The sequence below is a fragment of the Aedes aegypti genome, chromosome 2, assembly GCF_002204515.2.
Source record: "Aedes aegypti strain LVP_AGWG chromosome 2, AaegL5.0 Primary Assembly, whole genome shotgun sequence".
NCBI classification, from domain to species: Eukaryota; Metazoa; Arthropoda; class Insecta; order Diptera; family Culicidae; genus Aedes; species Aedes aegypti.
This window is the reverse complement of record NC_035108.1, coordinates 281,747,258-281,768,590: the sequence shown is the minus strand read 5'-3', so window position 1 is coordinate 281,768,590 and position 21,333 is coordinate 281,747,258. Positions and strand designations below refer to the sequence as shown.

General features: G+C 37.0%; 1 protein-coding gene across 1 annotated transcript in view; it reads left to right on the top strand.

The window, feature by feature from the left end:
- Positions 1–18,598, top strand: part of LOC5565782 (protein transport protein Sec24C) — a 28,878-nt gene extending 10,280 nt beyond the window's left edge. The window contains exons 4-10 of the mRNA XM_001650080.2: positions 1,208–2,095; positions 2,165–2,453; positions 11,993–12,153; positions 12,219–12,387; positions 12,456–13,052; positions 17,296–17,489; positions 17,558–18,598. Coding sequence (XP_001650130.2) covers positions 1,208–2,095; positions 2,165–2,453; positions 11,993–12,153; positions 12,219–12,387; positions 12,456–13,052; positions 17,296–17,489; positions 17,558–17,701 — 2,442 coding nt within the window. The 3' untranslated portion in view covers positions 17,702–18,598. The remainder of the gene's footprint in view (positions 1–1,207; positions 2,096–2,164; positions 2,454–11,992; positions 12,154–12,218; positions 12,388–12,455; positions 13,053–17,295; positions 17,490–17,557) is intronic.
- The last annotated feature ends 2,735 nt before the right edge of the window (positions 18,599–21,333 follow it).

Here is a 21,333-nt window from a genome sequence, read left to right as displayed (position 1 = left end):
TGGTTCTGAGCGGCCAAGCCCAACTAAGCCAGATTCACAAAATATAAACCTTGACGATAATTTTGAGTACAAAAACATTTATATTTGGTAAAAAAACGGTTGCGAAATTCGTATGTCAAATCCGGGTCAATATGACCCGAACACCTTAAACGTAACTTTTTTTGTCCAGCCCATCAGAATTGTCTTACAAAAAAATTTCATACGTGAAACTCTTATTTTCCACAAAAGATTCAAAGTCACCAAATTTCATAACAATAGGAAGTAACAAACAAAAGTTGTGGCGCTTTGAAAGTGCGTTTCGGGTCATATTGACTCGAACACCGTAGTAAAGTTTCGGAAACACCTAAAAAAATTCGTTTGTCGTTTTTTTTCGATTATTTCTCTAGCCAATTCCATACTTCTTCGTGCATTCATCTACGGGTTTTCTAAAGAGTTAAAAAAAAACTATAAGGAACTATTCTTTATTGAGGAACTCAATACATTTTACGAATGATTCATCACTGAGTTTCTTAAGAAATTTAACTACGTATTTTTTCAACATCTCTTCAACAAACCATTCTTGCAGTTCTTCCAAAAACTCTCGAGTAATTTGTGAAATAATCTTTTGAGGAATTCGTAGAGAAATTCATGGTGGAGTCTCTGCAAAATGTTCTAAGGTTATTTATAAGACATTCCAGGTTGAATTCCTGTAAGTATCTTGAACTAATTTTATGTACAATCTTGTAAAAATTCACTTTTCAGCACTGTTCTATAACAATGCTTAAAAGTAGTATTTTTTAAGTTGAGGGTTAGCAAATCAATATCTAAGTTACTCAATCCAATTGCTCTGAATTTCTTTTCCAAGATTCACTTTGGCAAGAAGGGTTTTTCTCGAATTGTCTGAAACTTTGCAATAAGAAGCTCTTCAGTACGACGCATATTGAGGCCAAATGTGAGCTCTGTAGCTTAACAAAACACTGCCGAAGTGAATCAAAAGTGCCAAGAATAGGGATACGGCTCCGATGTTGGTCCGGATTAGAATCCGGATTATAGAAGAATGATTGCTAATTTTTCCAATATAAGATTACTAGAAGCTCATCCTTAAGCGCCTTCCATAAATCTCGTAACGCTTTAGGGAGTGATTATGGGTAGTCTTAATTCCCGCCAAACACTGCCAAAATATAACATAAAAAAACGCTAATTGACACTTGCATTTTATTATTTCCAGCAACCACCGGCGCCGCAAGGCTTCCAGCAAATGCCTGGCCAACAGTATCAACCCCCTGCACCTGGCGGGACACCCCATTATCCGACGGGTGGTATGGCTCCACCACCCCAGCAGAAGCGTCTCGATCCAGATAGCATGCCAAACCCTATTCAGGTTATGAGCGAGAATCAACGCTCCAACGGGGGTGTGTTTGCGACCAACCAAGCCGGATTGGTTCCGCCGTTGGTGACCACCAAGTTTGTTACCCAGGATCAGGGAAATTCCGGTCCGCGCTTCATTCGTTCATCGATGTACAGCGTCCCGGCCAATACCGATATGATGAAACAGAGTGCAGTTCCATTCTCTCTAATTGTATCCCCATTTGCTCGAACTGCTGAGAACGAACTCGCTCCACCGATCGTAAACTTTGGAGAACTGGGCCCAATCCGGTGCATTCGTTGCAAAGCATACATGTGTCCTTTTATGCAGTTCATCGATGGTGGACGTCGTTTCCAGTGCTTGTTCTGTAAGGCAACCACTGACGTTCCAGCGGAGTACTTCCAACATCTGGACCACACCGGCCAACGTATGGACAAATACGAACGTCCGGAGTTGGTCCTTGGTACGTACGAATTTGTCGCTACCAAGGATTACTGTAGGAACAATACTCCTCCGAAACCGCCGGCAATGGTATTTGTAATAGATGTTTCCTACAACAACGTCAAGTCTGGATTAGTCCAGTTGCTCTGCTCCGAAATGAAAAACATCATTCGCAACTTGCCCGTCGATGAAGGTCAGGAGAAAACCGCTATGAAAGTGGGATTCATTACCTATAACAATTCGGTTCATTTTTACAATATCAAGAGCTCCTTGGCTCAACCGCAGATGATGGTCGTCGGAGATGTTCAGGTTCGTAAATTTGATCCTTACTGTAATCGATTGTATAATGTCTTCTAAATGTTGTGTTTCTTATTGCAGGAAATGTTCATGCCTCTACTCGATGGCTTTTTGGTCGATCCGGAAGAATCCAGCGCGGTCATCGATTCCCTGATGGATCAAATCCCGAAGATGTTCGGCGAGACCCGCGAAACGGAGACTATCCTGCTGCCGGCTCTCCAAGCCGGTCTGGAAGCATTGAAGGCTTCCGAGTGTGCCGGAAAGTTGTACGTGTTCCACTCGTCTCTGCCGACCTCGGAGGCACCCGGTAAACTCAAGTCGCGCGACGATCGCAAACTGCTGGGAACGGACAAGGAGAAGACGGTTTTGAGTAAGTGGACTTTTGAAGTTACATGATTTTATGGAATTTGGCGTTGGTTTTTTTTTTTGTCGGCCAAATTATTTAAAACTTTGCAAAAACAAGCGTTTCAATATGATGCATATTGTTACCAAATATTTTTAGCTTTCAAAAATCCCACTGCCGAAGTGAATCAATAGTGCCAAGAATAGGATCCGGTTCCCTTTTTTCGTCATTACTGAATACAAACTTTGAATAGCTTGACAGTATCAATGTCGACGTACTTTTGGGAATTTTTTTTTTATTTCCATACAAAGTGGGCCGAAGGGTCTCAGATTTTCATGAAACTTTTTCCACAGGCAGGGCTCATCAATATATGAATAAAAAAAATTGAGAAAAATTCAGGGTCGCTTATTTTCTCGGAAAACTCAGTTAGATTTTTTTTTGTTTTCCTCTGACACTACTTATTTAAAAAAAATCATAACTCAAGAACGAAGCATCGTAGAAACAAAGTTTTTTTATGAAAATGAAAGCAAATTTTCTCAGGAATAAAAAAAATATTAACTGGGAAAAGTTTTCCACAAAATTTTTCACCGTTGAGAAAATTTGTAAAGAAAAGCCGGAAAAACTATGCTCCAACTCGTGGAAAATTTTCAAAAAAATATTTTTGAGAAGATAATTTCATAAGTTTTAATCGCTGAAATTTTTGAAATGTACTTTTTTTTCGTTTTTGAGCTATGGCCAATTTTGTAAAATATGTGCAAATGTGCAATTTTGAGCCTTTTATTTGAAAAATCATAACTCAAGAAAGAAGCATCGTAGAAACAAAGTTTTTTTTATGAAAATGAAAGCAAGTTTTATCTGGAATAAAAAAAATATTAACTGGAAATAGTTTTCCACAAAATTTTCCACCGTAGGTAGAAAAGAAGGTAATTTCATAAGCATCGGTGGCTTAAAGCTCAAAATGGCACATTTGCACATTTTTTATAAAATTGGTACATTTCAAAAATTCCAGCGATTAAAGCTTATAAAATTATCTTCTCAAAAATTTTCCACGAGTTGGAGCATAGTTTTTCCGGCTTTTCTTTACGAATTTTCTCAACGGTGGAAAATTTCGTGGAAAACTTTTTACAGATATTTTTTTTTATTCCTGAGAAAATTTGCTTTCATTTTCATAAAAAAAACTTTGTTTCTATGATGCTTCGTTCTTGAGTTATGATTTTTCAAAGCAAGTAGTGTCAGGGGAAAACAAAAAATTTCCAACTGAGTTTTCCGGGAAAATAGGCGACTCTGAATTTTTCTCAATTTTTTTATTCATATATTGATGAGCCCTGCCTGTGGAAAAATTTTCATGAAAATCTGAGACCTTTCGGCCCAAACCCGTACGGAAATAAAAAAAAATCCCCTTTTCTTAATCTAAAATATATCTTTTCACCGCGATATAAAAATTCAAATGCTTGAGTCCCATTCAGCGTATAATATAAAAATCGTATATTTTATATTTTTGTACAAAGAATCTATTATAGAAGAAAAGCTTGATGATATTAAGCCTCTAATACCCAACCCCGCTTTAGACGGGGTACACTTTGCAATTTGGTGTATTTTTCGTAGCTCGAAAATCAAAATGATTTTATGTTTGGCTTAAACCTTGACTCAAAACACGCATATAAGGGAAAGTTTTTATGACTTTTGGATCTATTTTGTATTTTTGAAAAATTGTTTTTTTAATACAACCTACAAATGCCTGGGGTCAATTTAACGTGTAATATAAAAAATCTTACACTCAAAATAATCCAAACGTCATTGTTACGTGAAAACATACGTGATTTTTTTCCATCGCACTTTTCACGTGGCTCCTACGCAAATCATAGGTAGCCCAGAATAAACGCATGAACTTTGGAAGTTCGTCCATTCCACCGGCGCTACATGTAAGAGCTACGTGGATTTTCCGGTAGCCTTTACGAAGCGTTTCAATAGGACCTAGATGGTTTTGCATTAAATTAACTAGAATAAAGACCAACCTTATTTCTAATAGGCTTTGGAAGAAAACTAATTCCCAATTAGAAAATGTAAACAAACTTAAAAGATTGTAATATTTTTATTGTCAATCTGAGCATTTTGAATCCTGTTTCCCCAATTTTGTGAGTTTAGTCTGTCTTGTTGTAGCCTTCGCGTGCTATAATTGATAGAGGTTATAAATCACGTATAAAATATGAAGTAATGCAGGGATTCTTCGGAATTCAAAACATATTTACCATGAAATCACAGTGTTTAAAGCAGCAGCAGCTTCTGAAGTTCTTCAAAAATCAAGCGGGCGCCATCTTAAGATTTGAGTTCAACACCGAATGTACGTACAATATGCAGATGTCAAAATGAACTTAGGCACCTACGTGAATTCCACGTAAGTGCGATAGGTAACCTCAGTAAACATTATCGAGTCACTATTTGGTTATTATGAATGGTTTAGTGATCTTTATCTTATTCAGGTGAAGTCAGTGGAGGTAAAATGAATTTGGAATGATCTACGTGATTTTTCACGTAGCAATGACGTTTGGATTTTTTTGAGTGTATGTTCAATATTTGTTTACAATCAACCTATCACAGAATAAGAGCTTGATGGTATAAACATAATTCCAAACCTGTTTTTTCCGTTAGTCCCACAAAAAAAAACGCTCCAGAAAAATCTGAATAATTCCGTAACATTTGAAAAGGACCAAACTGCATAATGTAAACAAACTCGATTTTTCATTATTCGTATCAATTTTACGGAAATTACTCCTACACACTCTTACAGGCATGCAAAATGCATTTTTAGTGGTAATTTTATTCAAATTTAAAAGGGCGCATCTGAAAATGGTAAAACTAAGAGGGCCTAACTGAAAATTTCCATCAAAATCAGTTTGGCCCTTTCGTACATTTTTCATTTTCCCCCATATATTCTCAATATTTAGCCATTGCATAGTGTTTTTCTCACATAATGGATCCTAGTGAAATATTTGAATAGAGTCTATCTGCATAACGTAAAATTGAGAAATTATCGATTGAAGATTCTGCACTCAAGCAAACTATCGAAATGCATAGGAATCACTTATGGAAATTCGCCACAATAAATCGGGTTGAAATTCATAACTTTGCCTTATGTAACCAGACTTTGAAACAAAAAAATGTTTTCACGGCAACCTGGAATCGAACCAAGCACCTTGCTCGCTGATCGCTAGGCCTGTGCATACACCACGCGCCCATCGACGCCTCGATGTGAGTTGATGCTAAAACGATACATAAAGCGTTCGTATTGCAATAACCGTTCCTCCTTTCTCAAGGCAAAATGTATGCTTTTCGATAGTCTATCACTCAAAAAAATCCAAACGTCATTGCTACGTGGAAAATTACGTAGATCATTCCAAATTCATTTTGCCTTCACTTCACCTGACTAAGATAAAGATCACTAAGCCATTCATAACCATCAAATAGTGAATCGGTAATTGTTACTGAGGTTACCTATCGCACTTACGTGAAATTCACGTAGGTGCCTAAGTTCATTTTGACATTTGCATATTGTACGAACATTCGGTATTGAGCGCAAATCCTAAGATGGCGCCCGCTTGATTTTTGCAGAACTTCAGAAGCTGCTGAACTTTAAACCCTGTTTAAGATTGATTTCAAGGTAAATATGCTTTTAATACCGAAGAATCCCTGCATTACTTCATATTTTATACCTGATTTATAACCTCTATCAATTATAGCACGCAAAGGCTGCAACAAAACAGAGCATACAACATTTGGGAAACAAGATTTACAATGCTCAGATTGAATATAAAAATATCACAATTTTTTAGATTTGTTTACATTTTCCAATTGGGAATTAGTTTTCTTCCAAAGCCTATTAGAAATAAGATTGGTCTTTATTAAAATTAAATTTAATGCAAAACCATCTAGGTCCTATTGAAACGCTTCGTAAAGGCTACCGGAAAATCCACGTAGCTCTTACTTGTAGCGCCGGTGGAATGGACGAAGTGTAAAAGTTCATGCGTTCATTCTGGGCTACCTATGATTAACGTAAGAGCTACGTGAAAAGTGCGATGGAAAAAAAGCACGTATGTTTTCACGTAACAATGACGTTTGGATTATTTTGAGTGTAGTTCACAGCGTGTGTAACATATTTATTATTACTATTCTAAACCCATTGCTATTGTATAGCTTAAAACTAGGGTTTCTGGTTGAGTGACGACTTTTCAGGGGGTCCCACGAAGCCATTGTAAATATGTGCTGTTCTCTTTGATCGATGAATAAATGTGAGTAATTCAACATGCTTTACTAATTCATTATTACCGAATTGCAGGTTTTGGTGCGTCCTTTAACGCCATTGCAAGGTATTTCCTTACCTGCGTTGCTTAAATATTATATCAGTGCGAGCTTTAAAATGATTCTTGGATCATTCCTGGAGGTATCTATGTAAGATTCCTAGCATTTTTTTTGTTATTTTTTCTTGCAAGATTTGACCAAAAAGTTTTATCAGTGGCCAGAAATGATTCATTCCTTCCAAGTAAAAAAATGAAGGGGTTTTAAATAGATATAATCAATAAGGTACTGAATCTACAACCCAGAATATCCAACATTTAGCTATTACATTGTGTTTCTCTCGCCTGATTTTATTTAAGAACTATGAAAATCATTTCAATAAGCAATAAAATCAACAAATTCCAAAAGGGCCTAATTGAAAAGGCGTAACTGAAACCATGTTCAATCAAAGGGCCTAACTGGTTTAAAGATTCATAAAAGGCCCTAACTGCTGATGATGGTTGAATGCAACCATGTTCACGAATTGTTATGATATTTTAGATTTCTAACCTTCTGGGCCACGTAATAAACCATAATGAGTATCGAACACAAATATAAAATTAGTAAAAAATTGAAATGAAATAGCAATAATCAATCCGGCTTTTTAAAATCGCTAATGGCTGCCGAAAGCAGGCTTGGTTTCTGAAAGGGATCGGTCTTTTTGACGTTTGGCTTGGGTCGTTTATATGGAACGAACCCAAGCCAAACGTCATATTGTTTGATCCCTACCAGAAAGCGAGCTTATTTGCGGCAGCCATTGCCGATCGTAAAAAGCTGGATATGCTGCTGATTTTTTATAGAATAGTTTTCAATATTTAGCTATTATGATATTGTTGTGTTTTTCACACATAATCATTTGATTTAGTCCAAGAATTGTGAAAATCACTTCAATAATCAATAAAATTGGCAAATTCATAAAGGGCCTAACTGGTTTGAAAATTCGTAAAAGGGCCTATCTGCCGATGATGTATGAATTAAACTTTTTTACAAGTGTTTGTGCTATTTGAAATTCAAATCATGAGCCACGTAATAGACCATTATGAGTGTCGAACACAAGTATGAAACTAGTAAAAAAGCAAATGGATTTGAAATGGGAATAATCAATATGGTACGGAATCTTCAACCATAAATTTTCAATATTTAGCTATTATATAGTGTTTTTTTTTTACACAATCGTTTAATTTTGTTCAAGATTTATGCACCCCTATTCAAAAATCTATAAAACTAGCAAATTATAAAAGGGCCTAACTGAAATCAGATTCAATCAAAGGGTCTAACTGAAAGAGCCTAACTGGTTTGACGATTCATAAAAGGGCCTGTTTGCCGATGATGTTTGCATTCAACCATTTTTACGAGTTGTTGTGTTATTACATATTTGAAACGTTTTAGGCCACGCACTAGACTTTAATGGGTGTAGAACACAATTATGAAACTAGTAAAAATGCGAACGGGTTTAAAATAGGAATTATAAATATGCAAGGCTGGTAGCGAGTCACTTTTTAGTGACTTGGTCACTTTTTTGAGGCCAGTCACTTTAAAGTCTCTTTTTTGAAGCCATTTCAACTAATGTCACTTTTTTCGTCAAAAAGTCACTTTTTTCAACTATTTTGAGCTCAATTTTCGGAAGAAAATTGTGAATCGGTCATTTTTTAATTTGAGCCAAATTTTAAGTTGGAACAACTTAATGACAGTATCAAAATATTGATTCATGTGAAAAAAAGCTTGGAATAAAGTTAATCTTTCATAGAGTTCCACGAAATTTGTAATAGTATCCAAATTATTATTAGTATGGTGTAACTTCACTGTTATAAAACTAAAGGTTTAAATGTTTATTATTCTTTTTGAATATCTCGTGAATTCTTATTTAATAGAAATGTTCATACCTTGTGATGGATAATTAGATGTTTATCTTCTATTGCCGAACTTTACGTTTTAAAATACGCATCCTAATCATTCTCTTTGTCTTCGAAATTCGTTTTATTTACCAAACCTTCCTGGTTCCTTAAATTTTGAAAAATCTATAATATAGATAACACTTAAAACGCAAAACAAAGAAGAATTATTTAATGCTCTATTTGAGAGTAAAAACTTATCATACTTCCTAGGACAGACTTTATTTGCAAACCAAACCAAAAGTGGATTGATCTCAATAAATTCTAAAAACTACGTAAAAAAGACCTCGTGTTTTTCGAATATTCATTTATCGCGAATTTATCGTTTTCATTGAATCGTTCATAGATCATGTATGCTTACTTCAAATAAATGTGGGGTGTCGGATCCTCTTCTTGACTTTTTTTATTCACTTCGGCAGGGGAATTTTGAAAGCCACAGAGTTTATATTTGACAATAATATGCGCGGTATTGGCGGCCTTCCTTAGCCGAGTGGTTAGAGTCCGCGGCTACAAAGCAAAGCCATGCTGAAGGTGTCTGGGTTCAATTCCCGGTCGGTCCAGGATCTTTTCGTAATGGAAATTTCCTAGACTTCCCTGGGCATAGTGTATAATCGTACCTGCTACATGATATGCGAATGCGAAAATGGCAACTTTGGCAAAGAAAGCTCTCAGTTAATAACTGTGGAAGTGCTCATAAGAACACTAAGCTGAGAAGCAGGCAATGTCCCAGTGAGGACGTATGCCAAGAAGAAGAAGAAGATGCGCGGTATTGAAGTATTTTTTATTGCATAGTTTATTACAATCGACCAACTATAACCCCATTTGACATTGAGTGAATCATTAAAGTGTCCAAGTAATTTTGATTGAATTTTTAGAAGCTTAGTGCTATTAACTACTTTAACAGCTTATGTCAACCATTTGTTTTTCCTTAGTCGGCGTTTGAAGGACGCAGTTTTTAGCAGTATTTCAATCATATTCGATCTTCTATCATCATTTTTGATTTGAAATATTGATCAATGCCCATGTATAACATTTTCCGTAATCTTGATCTAGTTACATAAAATATTGACCTTATTAGGTAAAACAGTTAGAGTATTGATAGAAAAGTGAAATGACAAAAATTTTAATTTTACGAATGTTCCAAATGTTTATTAAAATTTGCAAAATAAAATATTTTGGTGATATAAAAGACAAAACATTTTGAAAAGATTGAAAATCTGCTAAAAAAAATTGGGCAATATCTTGAAATTTTTGAAGTACAATAAAATTTCCAAATATGGTAAGGACTGTTCATTTTATAAAGTGGACACCTTGTGCATGCTGTATCTTTCTTATTAATCAATGAAATTTCAATCGTTTTTTTGCACATCGTTCGACTAGTATTGTTCAATGTTGTGATAATAAAAATTCTCAAAATAATTAAATTTCACACGAATATGGAACAACGATTAGATCGGTCGATTTTTTGAGGTTATCAAAATCAATGATTGTAAGAAATTGGCTGGAAAATTCGATAATTTATATTTTCTATTTTCAAAAAAGGCTTGTTCTTCGAAAGCATCATCAATCAGAAGCCTGATGGAAAAAATCAAGTTATTTTTGGAGCAACAATTTTACAGATATAATAAAATCAATTTTCCCGTATATTTTGAAAGAATTTTTTTTTTAAATTTTATGGGAATTGGTATGAGTAGAATTTATTTGTGTAAAAGTACGTCCTGACGGAAGTCCTAATATAGTATTAATATGAAAAATAACTTACGCCTTCATAGAGTTACTTAGTAAGTCCCCACGTCACATTCAAAGCACAACAGAAACACAATTGTTTTATTCTTAGATAGGTCTCAAAGTACATTGACAATCATCAAAATTGGCAACACTGCTGTAATAAAATTGATTTTATTTTCCACATATTATTTTCATAATATGTTATTCTGAGATTACCGATTGAAAAATTCGGAGAAAACTGTTAACAATTTGCTGTAGATCGATAAATATGCGTGCATGATTTTAAAAGTATGAGACTTTTTAGTAAAACTACCATAAACAGTAAAATTTATACTTAAGACTGTAGTTTAATCTCACGATTTAGCTTTCGTTTATACTAATATAGTTTCTTTAGTAATCCAAACTAGTTTTGAACACGCTTTTTACTTTTCTCTGTTGCTGGGAGTGAAAGGATGGTGTATCAGCAAATTTGGCCATAAATGGGTAAATCACTAAAGTTACCTAATTCATAGAATGGTGGAATATAATTGATATTTTTAAAGCTTTACTTTTAGTAGAATAGTAAAGGATACAAACATACAATTTGTTCATAAAAATAAGGATTTTTGTTTTGCGAAAAATAATGTTAAACTTTGACGGACAGCTTTTTTTAAGAGTTTTTGGAAAAACTATTTAGCTCTTCAACCAAAAGCATTTTCAAAGATTTTATGTTTTCATAGCATTTTAGAATAATAGGTCAACGATACACAGAAAACCGATTACGATTTTATCAATAAATAAAAAAGATATAGCATAAACAAAGTGTCCACTTTATAAAATGAACAGTCCTTACTCAATTAGACCTACCAGCTACAGAAGATCATATTGCATATTTCCTATCATATTGGATATTGATCGTAGAACAGTATATAAGATTTGAAATAAAGTTGATTACGGTTCGGGTCACTTTTAGTCACTTTTTCGAGAATCGAAAGTCACTTTTTAGTCACTTATTTTTCAAATCTGGTCACTAAAATGACTTTTTTCGGTACCACTTTCTGCTACCAGCCCTGTAAATATGGTACGGAATCTTCAATCGAAAATTTCTCAATGTTTACGTTTTGCAGATAGACCTTTTTCAAATGTTTCGCTAGAATTAATATTTTCAAAAGTACCGTAAAAACTTTAATTTTTATTATTGACAAAAATCAGTAATCAGGCTTCAAGAAAAATGAAAAAGGATAGGGATGTTCAAAAATAAAAAAATATAAAAATCAAACACCAAAATTTATAAATTTGCAAATAAATATAAATCATTGTCCAAAATGTGTTTAGAACGATTTTAAATAACAAAAAATTATATTTAGATCGAAAATAAAAATTTGGAGGGTTTCAATTTTACTCCAAAACTGAAGAAAAAAAATATTTTTCGAAATGCCCTGAATATTTAATTTTTTATTATTGACACACGGTTAACAGAAGAGGCTAGCGGAAGAAAAAATAAAAAAGAGTGTAGGAATAGTCAAAAATAAAAAAAAAAATAATAAACATTAAAATTTGGGTATTAGAGGGGTAATCAAAAATATATAGGTATGTGTTACAAGGATAAAAACCAAACGTTATTTTCAATTTTAGCTCCTCAGTCGACCGTGTACAATATGCTTGGCCAGGAATGTGTGGGATCGGGTGTGTCGGTAGATCTTTTTATTTTCAACAATTCATACATTGATCTGGCCACGATCGGCCAGGTAGCTCGCTTGACCGGTGGAGAGATTTATAAATACACGTACTTCCAGGTATGTATTGCGACACTTTGCAAAAGCTCATCGTTATTTATTTGTAAAAAACTTCTCTTTTCTAGGCTGATATTGATGGCCATCGGCTGGTGAATGATTTGATTAAAAACATTTCGAGGCCGATCGCATTTGATACCGTGATGCGCGTACGCACTTCCACTGGTATCAGGCCAACTGATTTCTTTGGACACTTCTTCATGTCTAATACCACGGATATGGAAATCGCCAGTATTGGTAAGAAACTGCCTTAATCAGAGTAATAGGTGGATATGTTTAACCAATATGTTCTAATATATTTGCAGATTGTGACAAAGCAGTTGCCATCGAGGTAAAGCATGACGACAAGTTGTCCGACGAAAACGTTTTCATACAGGTGGCACTGCTGTACACATCTTGCTCCGGACAACGTCGTTTGCGTATTCTGAATCTTAGCCTCAAGACGTGCACTCAGCTGGCAGATCTGTTCCGTAGCTGCGATTTGGATACAACGATTCTGTTCTTCGCCAAGCAAGGCCTGTTCAAGCTTCTGGAGAACAATCCGAAAGCAATCAAGGATTCGTTGATCAACCGGGCAGCGCAGATATTGGCGTGCTACCGTAAAAACTGTGCATCGCCGACGTCGGCCGGTCAGTTGATATTGCCGGAGTGCATGAAACTACTGCCACTGTACATTTCATGCCTGCTGAAGAACGATGCCTTCTCTGGAGGTTCAGATCTGACCTTAGATGACCGATCGTACTCGATCTATTTCGTGATGAGCATGGATCTGCCAACGTCGGTGCAGTTCTTCTATCCACGCTTGATGCCGATACACGATGTTCAGGTGGATGACACGGACGTTCCGGCCGCCATTCGATGCACAGCGGACAAAATGATGGAGGATGGTGCTTACATCTTGGGTAAGTACTTCTCAATGCCTCACACTATCCAGTACCTGCTACCAGGCTACAAATTTATGGCCGGAAAATTAGTGATGTACCAAATGTTGATATTCGCAACTTAAATTTGAAAATTGTATAAGTATAGTTAGTGTTGCGCATTGTCTCCTTCGTGACAAGAACTCGCTTCAACATTTATCTGTCACTTTTTCTTCATTCCACGGACGCTACAACCAAAAGACGGGGTTGGTGTCTAATGGCTACCGCTTCTGCTCCATTAGCAGAAGGTCATGGGTTCAATCCCAGGCCCGTCCCATTCTCTCGTACTTTGTAGTTATATATCTCTCACTTGCTTCTATCTTCCATTCTTAATCTATCACACTCAAAACTATTGGTTCATAGCAAACGCTAGAACCAGAGACGGACAAGAAACCGTTTTTCTAACGCTTTCATCCTTCCACGCGTCTCCACGGTCTACAGTGGGTCAGTATAAGTGCAACATCATTTCCTCCCCCTTCCCCACATTGGCCTGCATTCTGACGTGGCAGGCGCCATTTTTGCCTAAAAATAGAAGATCACCAGCACTTCTACACTGAGGGTGTCTGCTAGTTCCAAGCACTCATTCGGTTGGTTCCTTGTGTAAATGCAGCTGATCTGGCGATACTGGAGTAGCAATTTAACCCGTATAGGCCTGAGTGAACGCAAAAATACTTAAACCCTCTCCAATCAGCGAATTCTTAACGGATTCAAATGATTTTTTGTCAGTTCACTGGCCCACATATCTAGTTTCTAGAAGTGGCCAGGGGAACTCGGTAATATTCCTGTGACCGGAGTTATTCCGGTGGGTCATTGGGTCAAGTCGGGTAAAAAAGGGCGATTTTTTGGGACATGCCAAGTTACCTTTATATATTTGCAATGACAATCATTTTAATTTGCATAAATCGTTAAGATCTGATATTCAACATTATAAATGTAGAGTTTTGCAGTGTTTAAAATATACCGGAAGTGACCATTCGGACGTAATGCCCGGAAGAACCGGCTGTAGATTTGTTGGATACTAAACCATTTCAACTAGTAGAAATCAAACATAATTGTAGATATAAATAAATAGTAGAAATCAAACATAATAGTTCCCAAAAGCTTTGCACAGATGTTCAGATACACACCCTCATTTTTGTTTACGGCGGATCCAACTTTCGATCGAATCCTATTCGTTCGAATCCATTGCCCATTTGATTTTGCTGGCGTACACGAGAATGCGAAAGGGTTTTCGATCGAAAGCGCATTCGTACGTAAACAAGAATAGGGGTGACAAATTGGCCACTTTATCGTACGTTTGAGGTATCCCAGGACTCGGAAATGGTCATTTGTAGGGCTAATCAAATGCAAAACCCATAGTTATCCAATTCAATCGTTTCTCAAAAGGTTTACGCTGATGCAATTTTCTTAAAATTCCGCCATGTAGTGGCCACATTATAGCCGATTCCGGAAATTATCTGTGACATGAAATTTTCCTACCATCAGGGGCACAAACGCACAGCACCCTTCTCACCCGACCTGACCCAGTGATCCACCGGAATAACTCCGGCCACATGAATATTTCCGCGTTCCTCTGTGAGATATGTGATATGTATGCCAGTAAACTGAGAAAAAGTCATTTGAATACATTAAGAATTCGCTGAGCGGTGAGGGTTTTAGAATTGTTGCTTTCACTCAGGCCTATACGGGTTAACTTTGTCTAAAGCTTTTCAAATCCAACAATTTAGCACCACGATGTTGGTCATAATCACTGTATCATTTAAAATGAGACGAAATTCTAAATGTGTTAGTTTTGAAGCTTCTCAAACATCGTCAAAAATAACATATTTTTCAGCACTATTTGGCAAGTGTGCCACCCATATGGCAGAAAAAAATTCAATGCCCTTTCAACCCTTGATGGCAAGATAATTTCTGTTGGCCATTAGTCGACCATACATGTTTTACGTCTTCTAATATCTGTTCCGAATACAGGTAAACGGGTTCTGGCTAATATATTGCTTTCAATGTTTTAGAAAAATCAACAGTACAGATGCCGTTTTTCAGGCTACCTTCTCCTTTCTGGCATTACATCCCAACAGGGACAGCTCCTGCTCTTCAGCGTAGTGTTCTTATGAGCACTTCCACTGTTATTAACTGAAAGCTTTTTTCCAATTGGGTTGTTTAGTGATAAAAAGTTACAATTTTTTTTATTGACACTCATGGTGGTAAGCTCCATCGAAGTTAATACGCCAATCGCGTATTATGCGTATTATCCTCGATATTACTATAGTAAAATCGAAGATAATACGCGATTGGCGTATTAACTTCGATGGAGCTTACCACCATCAATGACTCAATGACATTTCAATTTACATAATGACAACTCGTCCCTAAATAAAATTTACAGAAGGTTGATTCAATAGTGATTCCCATACTGAGTTCAAACGCGTTTTAAAAATAGTTCCAGGGCACTGACAATTTAAAATTTAGTGTTCTGGTTCAATTTTTAACGTAGATTCAGAATATGTAAATAAAAACTTGATACCCCTAAACAAGCCAATTGATCTTTTTTGCATGTGTATATCGTGTGGCAAGCACGGAAATACTGTATGCTCTGGGAAGTCGAGAAAATTTTTAACCCGGTCTTGACCGATGGGATTCGAACCCACGACCCTCAGCGTGATCTTGCTGAATAGCTGCGCGTTTATCGCTACGCCTAACTGGGCCCTGAGACTAGCTATACCATTTAAATTGTTCTCTATAAAAAAACGAAGTACTGCAACTTTTGAAACTTTGGCTCCCCTATGCTTGAACGATTTTTATTATGGTAAACGGCATCCTCCCTGAACTGATTCGGATAAAATTTGACAGTGCACACGCCATTTGAAGTTTATATGGATATTACTATGAAAAACGCCAACCTTTTGTGTTCAGAGGGATGATTCGTTTATAGATGTTTTATAGAAAAGTGAACAAACTCGTCTCATGTGAAATCCTTCCAGTTACAACTTTTCCGAAGACCACATTTTGATTGGACGTCAGGATAAATTGTTATTCATTATCACAAAATGGGTTTACATATACCTAGCATGTTTCACCAACTGCACGTCAGGCAACAGTGGTGTTCCTTGCGGGAGGAATAGATCAAAGTAATCCAGGCTACTATGTTCTACAGCAAAAGCACGGTGTACTATATTTAAGAAGGTGATATATTCCGAAAACTGACAGCTACTTGACGACGTCATTCCTATCTACCTCGAACAAATTTGCAAAAAAAATGATCTAGTGGTCCGGAAGGTATATGTTACGATAGGAGTGACGTCAGATGTTTACAATCAAACATGATATTTACATCAGTGAAGAGCCTGCCTTGTTAATTTTTATGTCGTGCAGCAAAAGCAGTGTTGCTCTGAAATTAATGGAATGATCATCTCTGCATGATCTAGACTTTGTTATAAAAAATAACAAATATATTATTAGATCAATATAAAATTCTGATCTTCGGCAAAGTTGAAGCTGGAAGGATTTTATATGAGAAGAGCTTATTCACTTTTCCATAGATTATTATGACAGGCAGTTTAAGGGCTGAACACAAAAGCTTTGCCTTTTCCATAGTACTTTCCATATAAACTTCGAATGGCGTGTGCACAACCAAATTTCTTCACTTCAAATTTTAGGAGAAAGATATTCATCATAATTGAAGCACAGGGGAGCAAAAACTTTAAAATTTGCATCAGTCTAACAGACCACCCTACTGTGAGCATTTTTCAAGATCCTAAACTAAAGCGAAAACAGTTTATAAATAATTTCTTAGGTAATATAGTTTGGCAACACAAAGACTATCGTTGAAATTTGTAAGTTTGACTTATGAATTTGGTAAAAAATTCCATTACTGGTTTTCATCATTCATTTCATTGGATAAATTTCTGTAATCAACACAAGGTATGCCTAAAAATTAAACTGGTGGTAACATGTGATCGTATTTCGCTTAAATTGTACCCAACTGCGAAAACTGGGCCGTTCTTCTAGCGATCGCTATCAACATTATTTCAAATTCTCCATAAAAGCATTCAAATATTTTGCTTATGAAACTTATGACCTTATTTTGCGCGTCCAATGAAATCATAATTCAACGGGTTTATAAGTCGTGGTTTATGGAAACCCCTTACTATTATTGCAACAAATTAGCTGCATTATTTCTCTAAAAAATTGACAACTTTTCAACCCATTTGATATCCTTTTCCAGAGAACGGTGTTCACATGTTCATGTGGCTGGGTTTGGGCCTGAGCCCAGAGTTCACACAGTCGGTGTTCGGGGCGCAGTGTACGCAGCAGATCGACACAGATCGTACGGGTTTACCAGTATTCGACAATCCACTTTCCAAGCGGGTGCGTGGAATTGTCGACAGCATACAACACGAAAAACATCGATGCATGCGGGTAAGCGATCACGTTTGGGGTTTTCCAACTTGAAATCATTTTTAAGACATTTGTATTCTTCCTCCTAGCTCACATTGGTACGACAGCGTGACAAGATGGAAAATGTACTGCGTCACTTCCTGGTAGAGGATCGCGGTATTACGGACGGTTCGGCCAGTTATGTAGACTTCCTCTGTCACATGCACAAAGAGATTCGAACGCTACTGAGCTAGCTGGATTGCAATGGGAACAGTTTCAGTAGTCGCTTTAGATTCACTAACAACAACAGCAACAACCACAGTAATCACACTACACCGTCAACGATCAGCAACCAGTATATCAACAATAGTTCGCAATTTCAACGCCAGGTGCAGCAGCATAGCAGTGAGATTAATGGAAACATCCAGCCCGCGCAATATGGGCAATGTCCGCACCGGCCGCCAAGTGACGATGGTGATGATTACGAGAACGATACCATCGAGGAAGAAGATGAGGAAGAAGCGGAAGAGAGCGGCCCGGTTCCTACGAGGCCTCAGCATCAACAATATTACCATCAGCACCAGAACACGATGGCCTCGCCCGGCAGAAGCATCTCACAAAATCGTACCAGAGCATTGCGATACCGTAAAGCATTCATGGGAAAGTGGTAATAGTTTTAGATGTTTTTCTTATACAATTATTATTTTAAACATATTACGATTATTTTTCCAATTTAGTAGATACTATCCATATATTGAATGATGAAAAACATGTGAAAACTTCAAAACTAGCCGGGTGTTTTGCTTAGATGTTTTACAGTGAACGTAAAGTGAATCAATTAACTTAAACATATAAACATAACTACCTTACTTGTTGACTACAGGTAAAACACGTCTACGAACAAGAACTACTATTATACAAAACAAAAGTTGCAACTATTGAATGCGAACAGAGAAATTGTGAATTTCACTTGTGTTAGTGTAATGGGTTTAGGAAAGAATTAAATGACATAAGCGGAGAATGCAGATAAAAACAACGCGAAGAGAGACCTTTATTAATATATTTGAGTAAACGTGAATAAACAATATACCCTCAATCGGATTACACACAAAATAGCAAAAAATATACGGAAATATTATTATCATTGCAAATTGTTGCTGGTGTTGATGGATTTGCGAAAGAAAGACTCCTTTTCATAGTGCGCTCGATTTAGTCATCGCTGCCCGTTTTCACCTAAGAAGCGTTAACGTGCGTTAACCCTCCCTTTCTTATGGTAGCTCCAGAGCTCCATTGATTTTAGATGAATTTGAGACAAACCGAATCAGATGAATACTATGCTATAGTTACTAGAATATGCTCTCCGCATAACACCTTCTTTTTCACAATCTAACTTGTCGCCTTTCTTGTAGATGGGGTATAGGTATTGCCTACCCTGAGACGAGACTCGCGGAGACGGTCTTCTTTTTCTGCGATTGCTGAGTTTTCTTCTTATTCCACTCAGTGTGTACATCAATTTTGCGTAAACCGTTCAAGCTCTCACATGACAACCTCAGCAAAAAAAACTATCTCTCTCAGGTATTACCCCTTTCTTCCACTCATCCGGTAGCTGTTCTGTTTCCCAGATTGTGCCTATCAGCCGGATAAGTTAGATTGTGAGAACTTTCGAGCGATCACCATTCTAAATTCGGCCTACAAAGTATTATCCCAGATCATCTTCCGTCGTCTGTCACCAGTAGTAAACGAGGTTCGTGGGAAGTTATGGCTATCGGGGGCCCAGATAGCCGTAGCGGTAAACGCGCAGCTATTCAGCTAGACCAAGCTGAGGGTCGTGGGTTCGAGTCCCACCGGTCGAGGATCTTTTCGGGTTGGAAATTTTCTCGACTTCCCAGGGCATAAAGTATCATCGTACTTGCCACACGATATACGCATGCAAAAATGGTCATTGGCATAGTAAGCCCTCAGTTAATAACTGTGGAAGTGCTCACAAGAACACTAAGCTGAGAAGCAGGCTCTGTCCCAGTGGGGACGTAACGCCAGAAAGAAGAAGAAGAAGGGAAGTTATCAAGCCGGCTTCGTTGATGGTTGATCGACAACGGACCAGATCTTTACTGTACGGCAAATCCTCCAAAAATGTCGTGAGTACCAGGTCCCAACGCATCACCTTTTTATCGATTTCAAGGCGGCATACGACAGTATCGACCGCGTAGAGCTATGGAAAATCATGGACGAGAACAGCTTTTCCGGGAAGCTCACGAGACTGATAAGAGCGACGATGAAAGGTGTGCAAATTTGTGAGGAGGTTTTAGGCGAACATTCCAGTTCGTTTTAATCCCGCCGGGGACTACGACTAGGTGATGGACTTTTGTGCCTGTTGTTCAATATTGCGTTCGAAGGTAGCCGGAGTACGATTTTTACGAGATCCAGTCAATTTGTTTGCTTCGCGGATGATATGGACATTGGTTTATTTGTGTACGTCAAATCAACTGGCTCTTTTGGCCCCAATGATTCAATATCAATACTCCATCGTACATAAGGGGCCTTATTCTGAATATCACTTTCACGCTCACTTACCAGGCTTGATAATTCTCCTCAACATCATCAGAGATCGGTGACATACTCTAGAGCAGCGTGCTGCCCTTTCCTCTTTGCGAGGGAGCGAAAAAATGCTAAGCAGAGAGTGAGTGAGAGTTGAAGTGTGAGTGATGGTGAGCATCGCAACGCAACAACATCCAATTTGAATAACTTAAATTGTTAACGATTTTAACAGCTGGGGTATTGTTTTATCTTGCCGTTGCATTCGTCTAATATGTAAATAAACATGTAGATTAAAATAAAACGTCCATCATTTATCAATTATTTAAAAATCATATGTTAGTTTGAAGCATGCATGTTACTAATAATGGAGGCCATAGGTAACGGTCGTATTTTGAACCCCCTTAGGAAGTGATTCTACATTTTTCTCCCAATTAATTAATTGCACAGCGTAACCAAGTCAAAGAACATACCAAAATGTAGAGAAAAACTTCCTATACGAGATAAAAATGCCCATACGGTCATGTAGGATCCAAAAGACGACGAAAATAATTGAATAATTGTGATGCACTGTTTTTCATTATTTTGGACACACCAATACATTTTGGACCCTCAAAGTATATATTTCGAACCCCCGGCATATTTTTATCGTTTGGCGACAAAGTCCACGACACTGGTTGTATAATATGCTTGCTCATAGTCTAATCAATCGATTGACAATCGAAAAGCGAAGAAATTCTACGCTTTTAGTTCAGAAATTAGAAAAAAGTTTTTGTTTACATTTGAAAAATTTCTGACGTCTTCAATTTTTGTCTGTAACGTGTTGAAACGGTTGCATGGTGAACCGATTTAATTAAATTAATTTCAGATAAAATAAACACATTTTCCATGCACAAACGCTTGATGCAAGTGCGGAACAGTCCTATCTTTCCAAACGACATGCGGATTGTATTGGTCTATCGATTTAAACTGGAAAATTGGATTCTCTCCAAACCACTCGATCGGTTCAGACGGTCTCTGACAAGGATTGTGAAGCGCGTTCGCGAGCGAAAAGTGAGAAAAGGAAAAAGTGCCTGACTAACCTCAAGTAAAAAGTTGTACATATTAGTGATAAGATTACATTATTGATTACTGTAAGTATTCTCCATTACGTTGATTCAATTAGGTGTAAGACTATAAAAGTGCTTTTTGGGGATATTGATATATAAGGGAGGCTAGGGAATTCTGATGTGGAAACATGATGGGGACGGGAGTTGTAACGGTATCCCGTTACAGCTATGTAAATAAAACCATATATAAATAACTTGTACATACTTGTTTGTCGTTAATCGTTACAAAACATCGCATGCAAAAT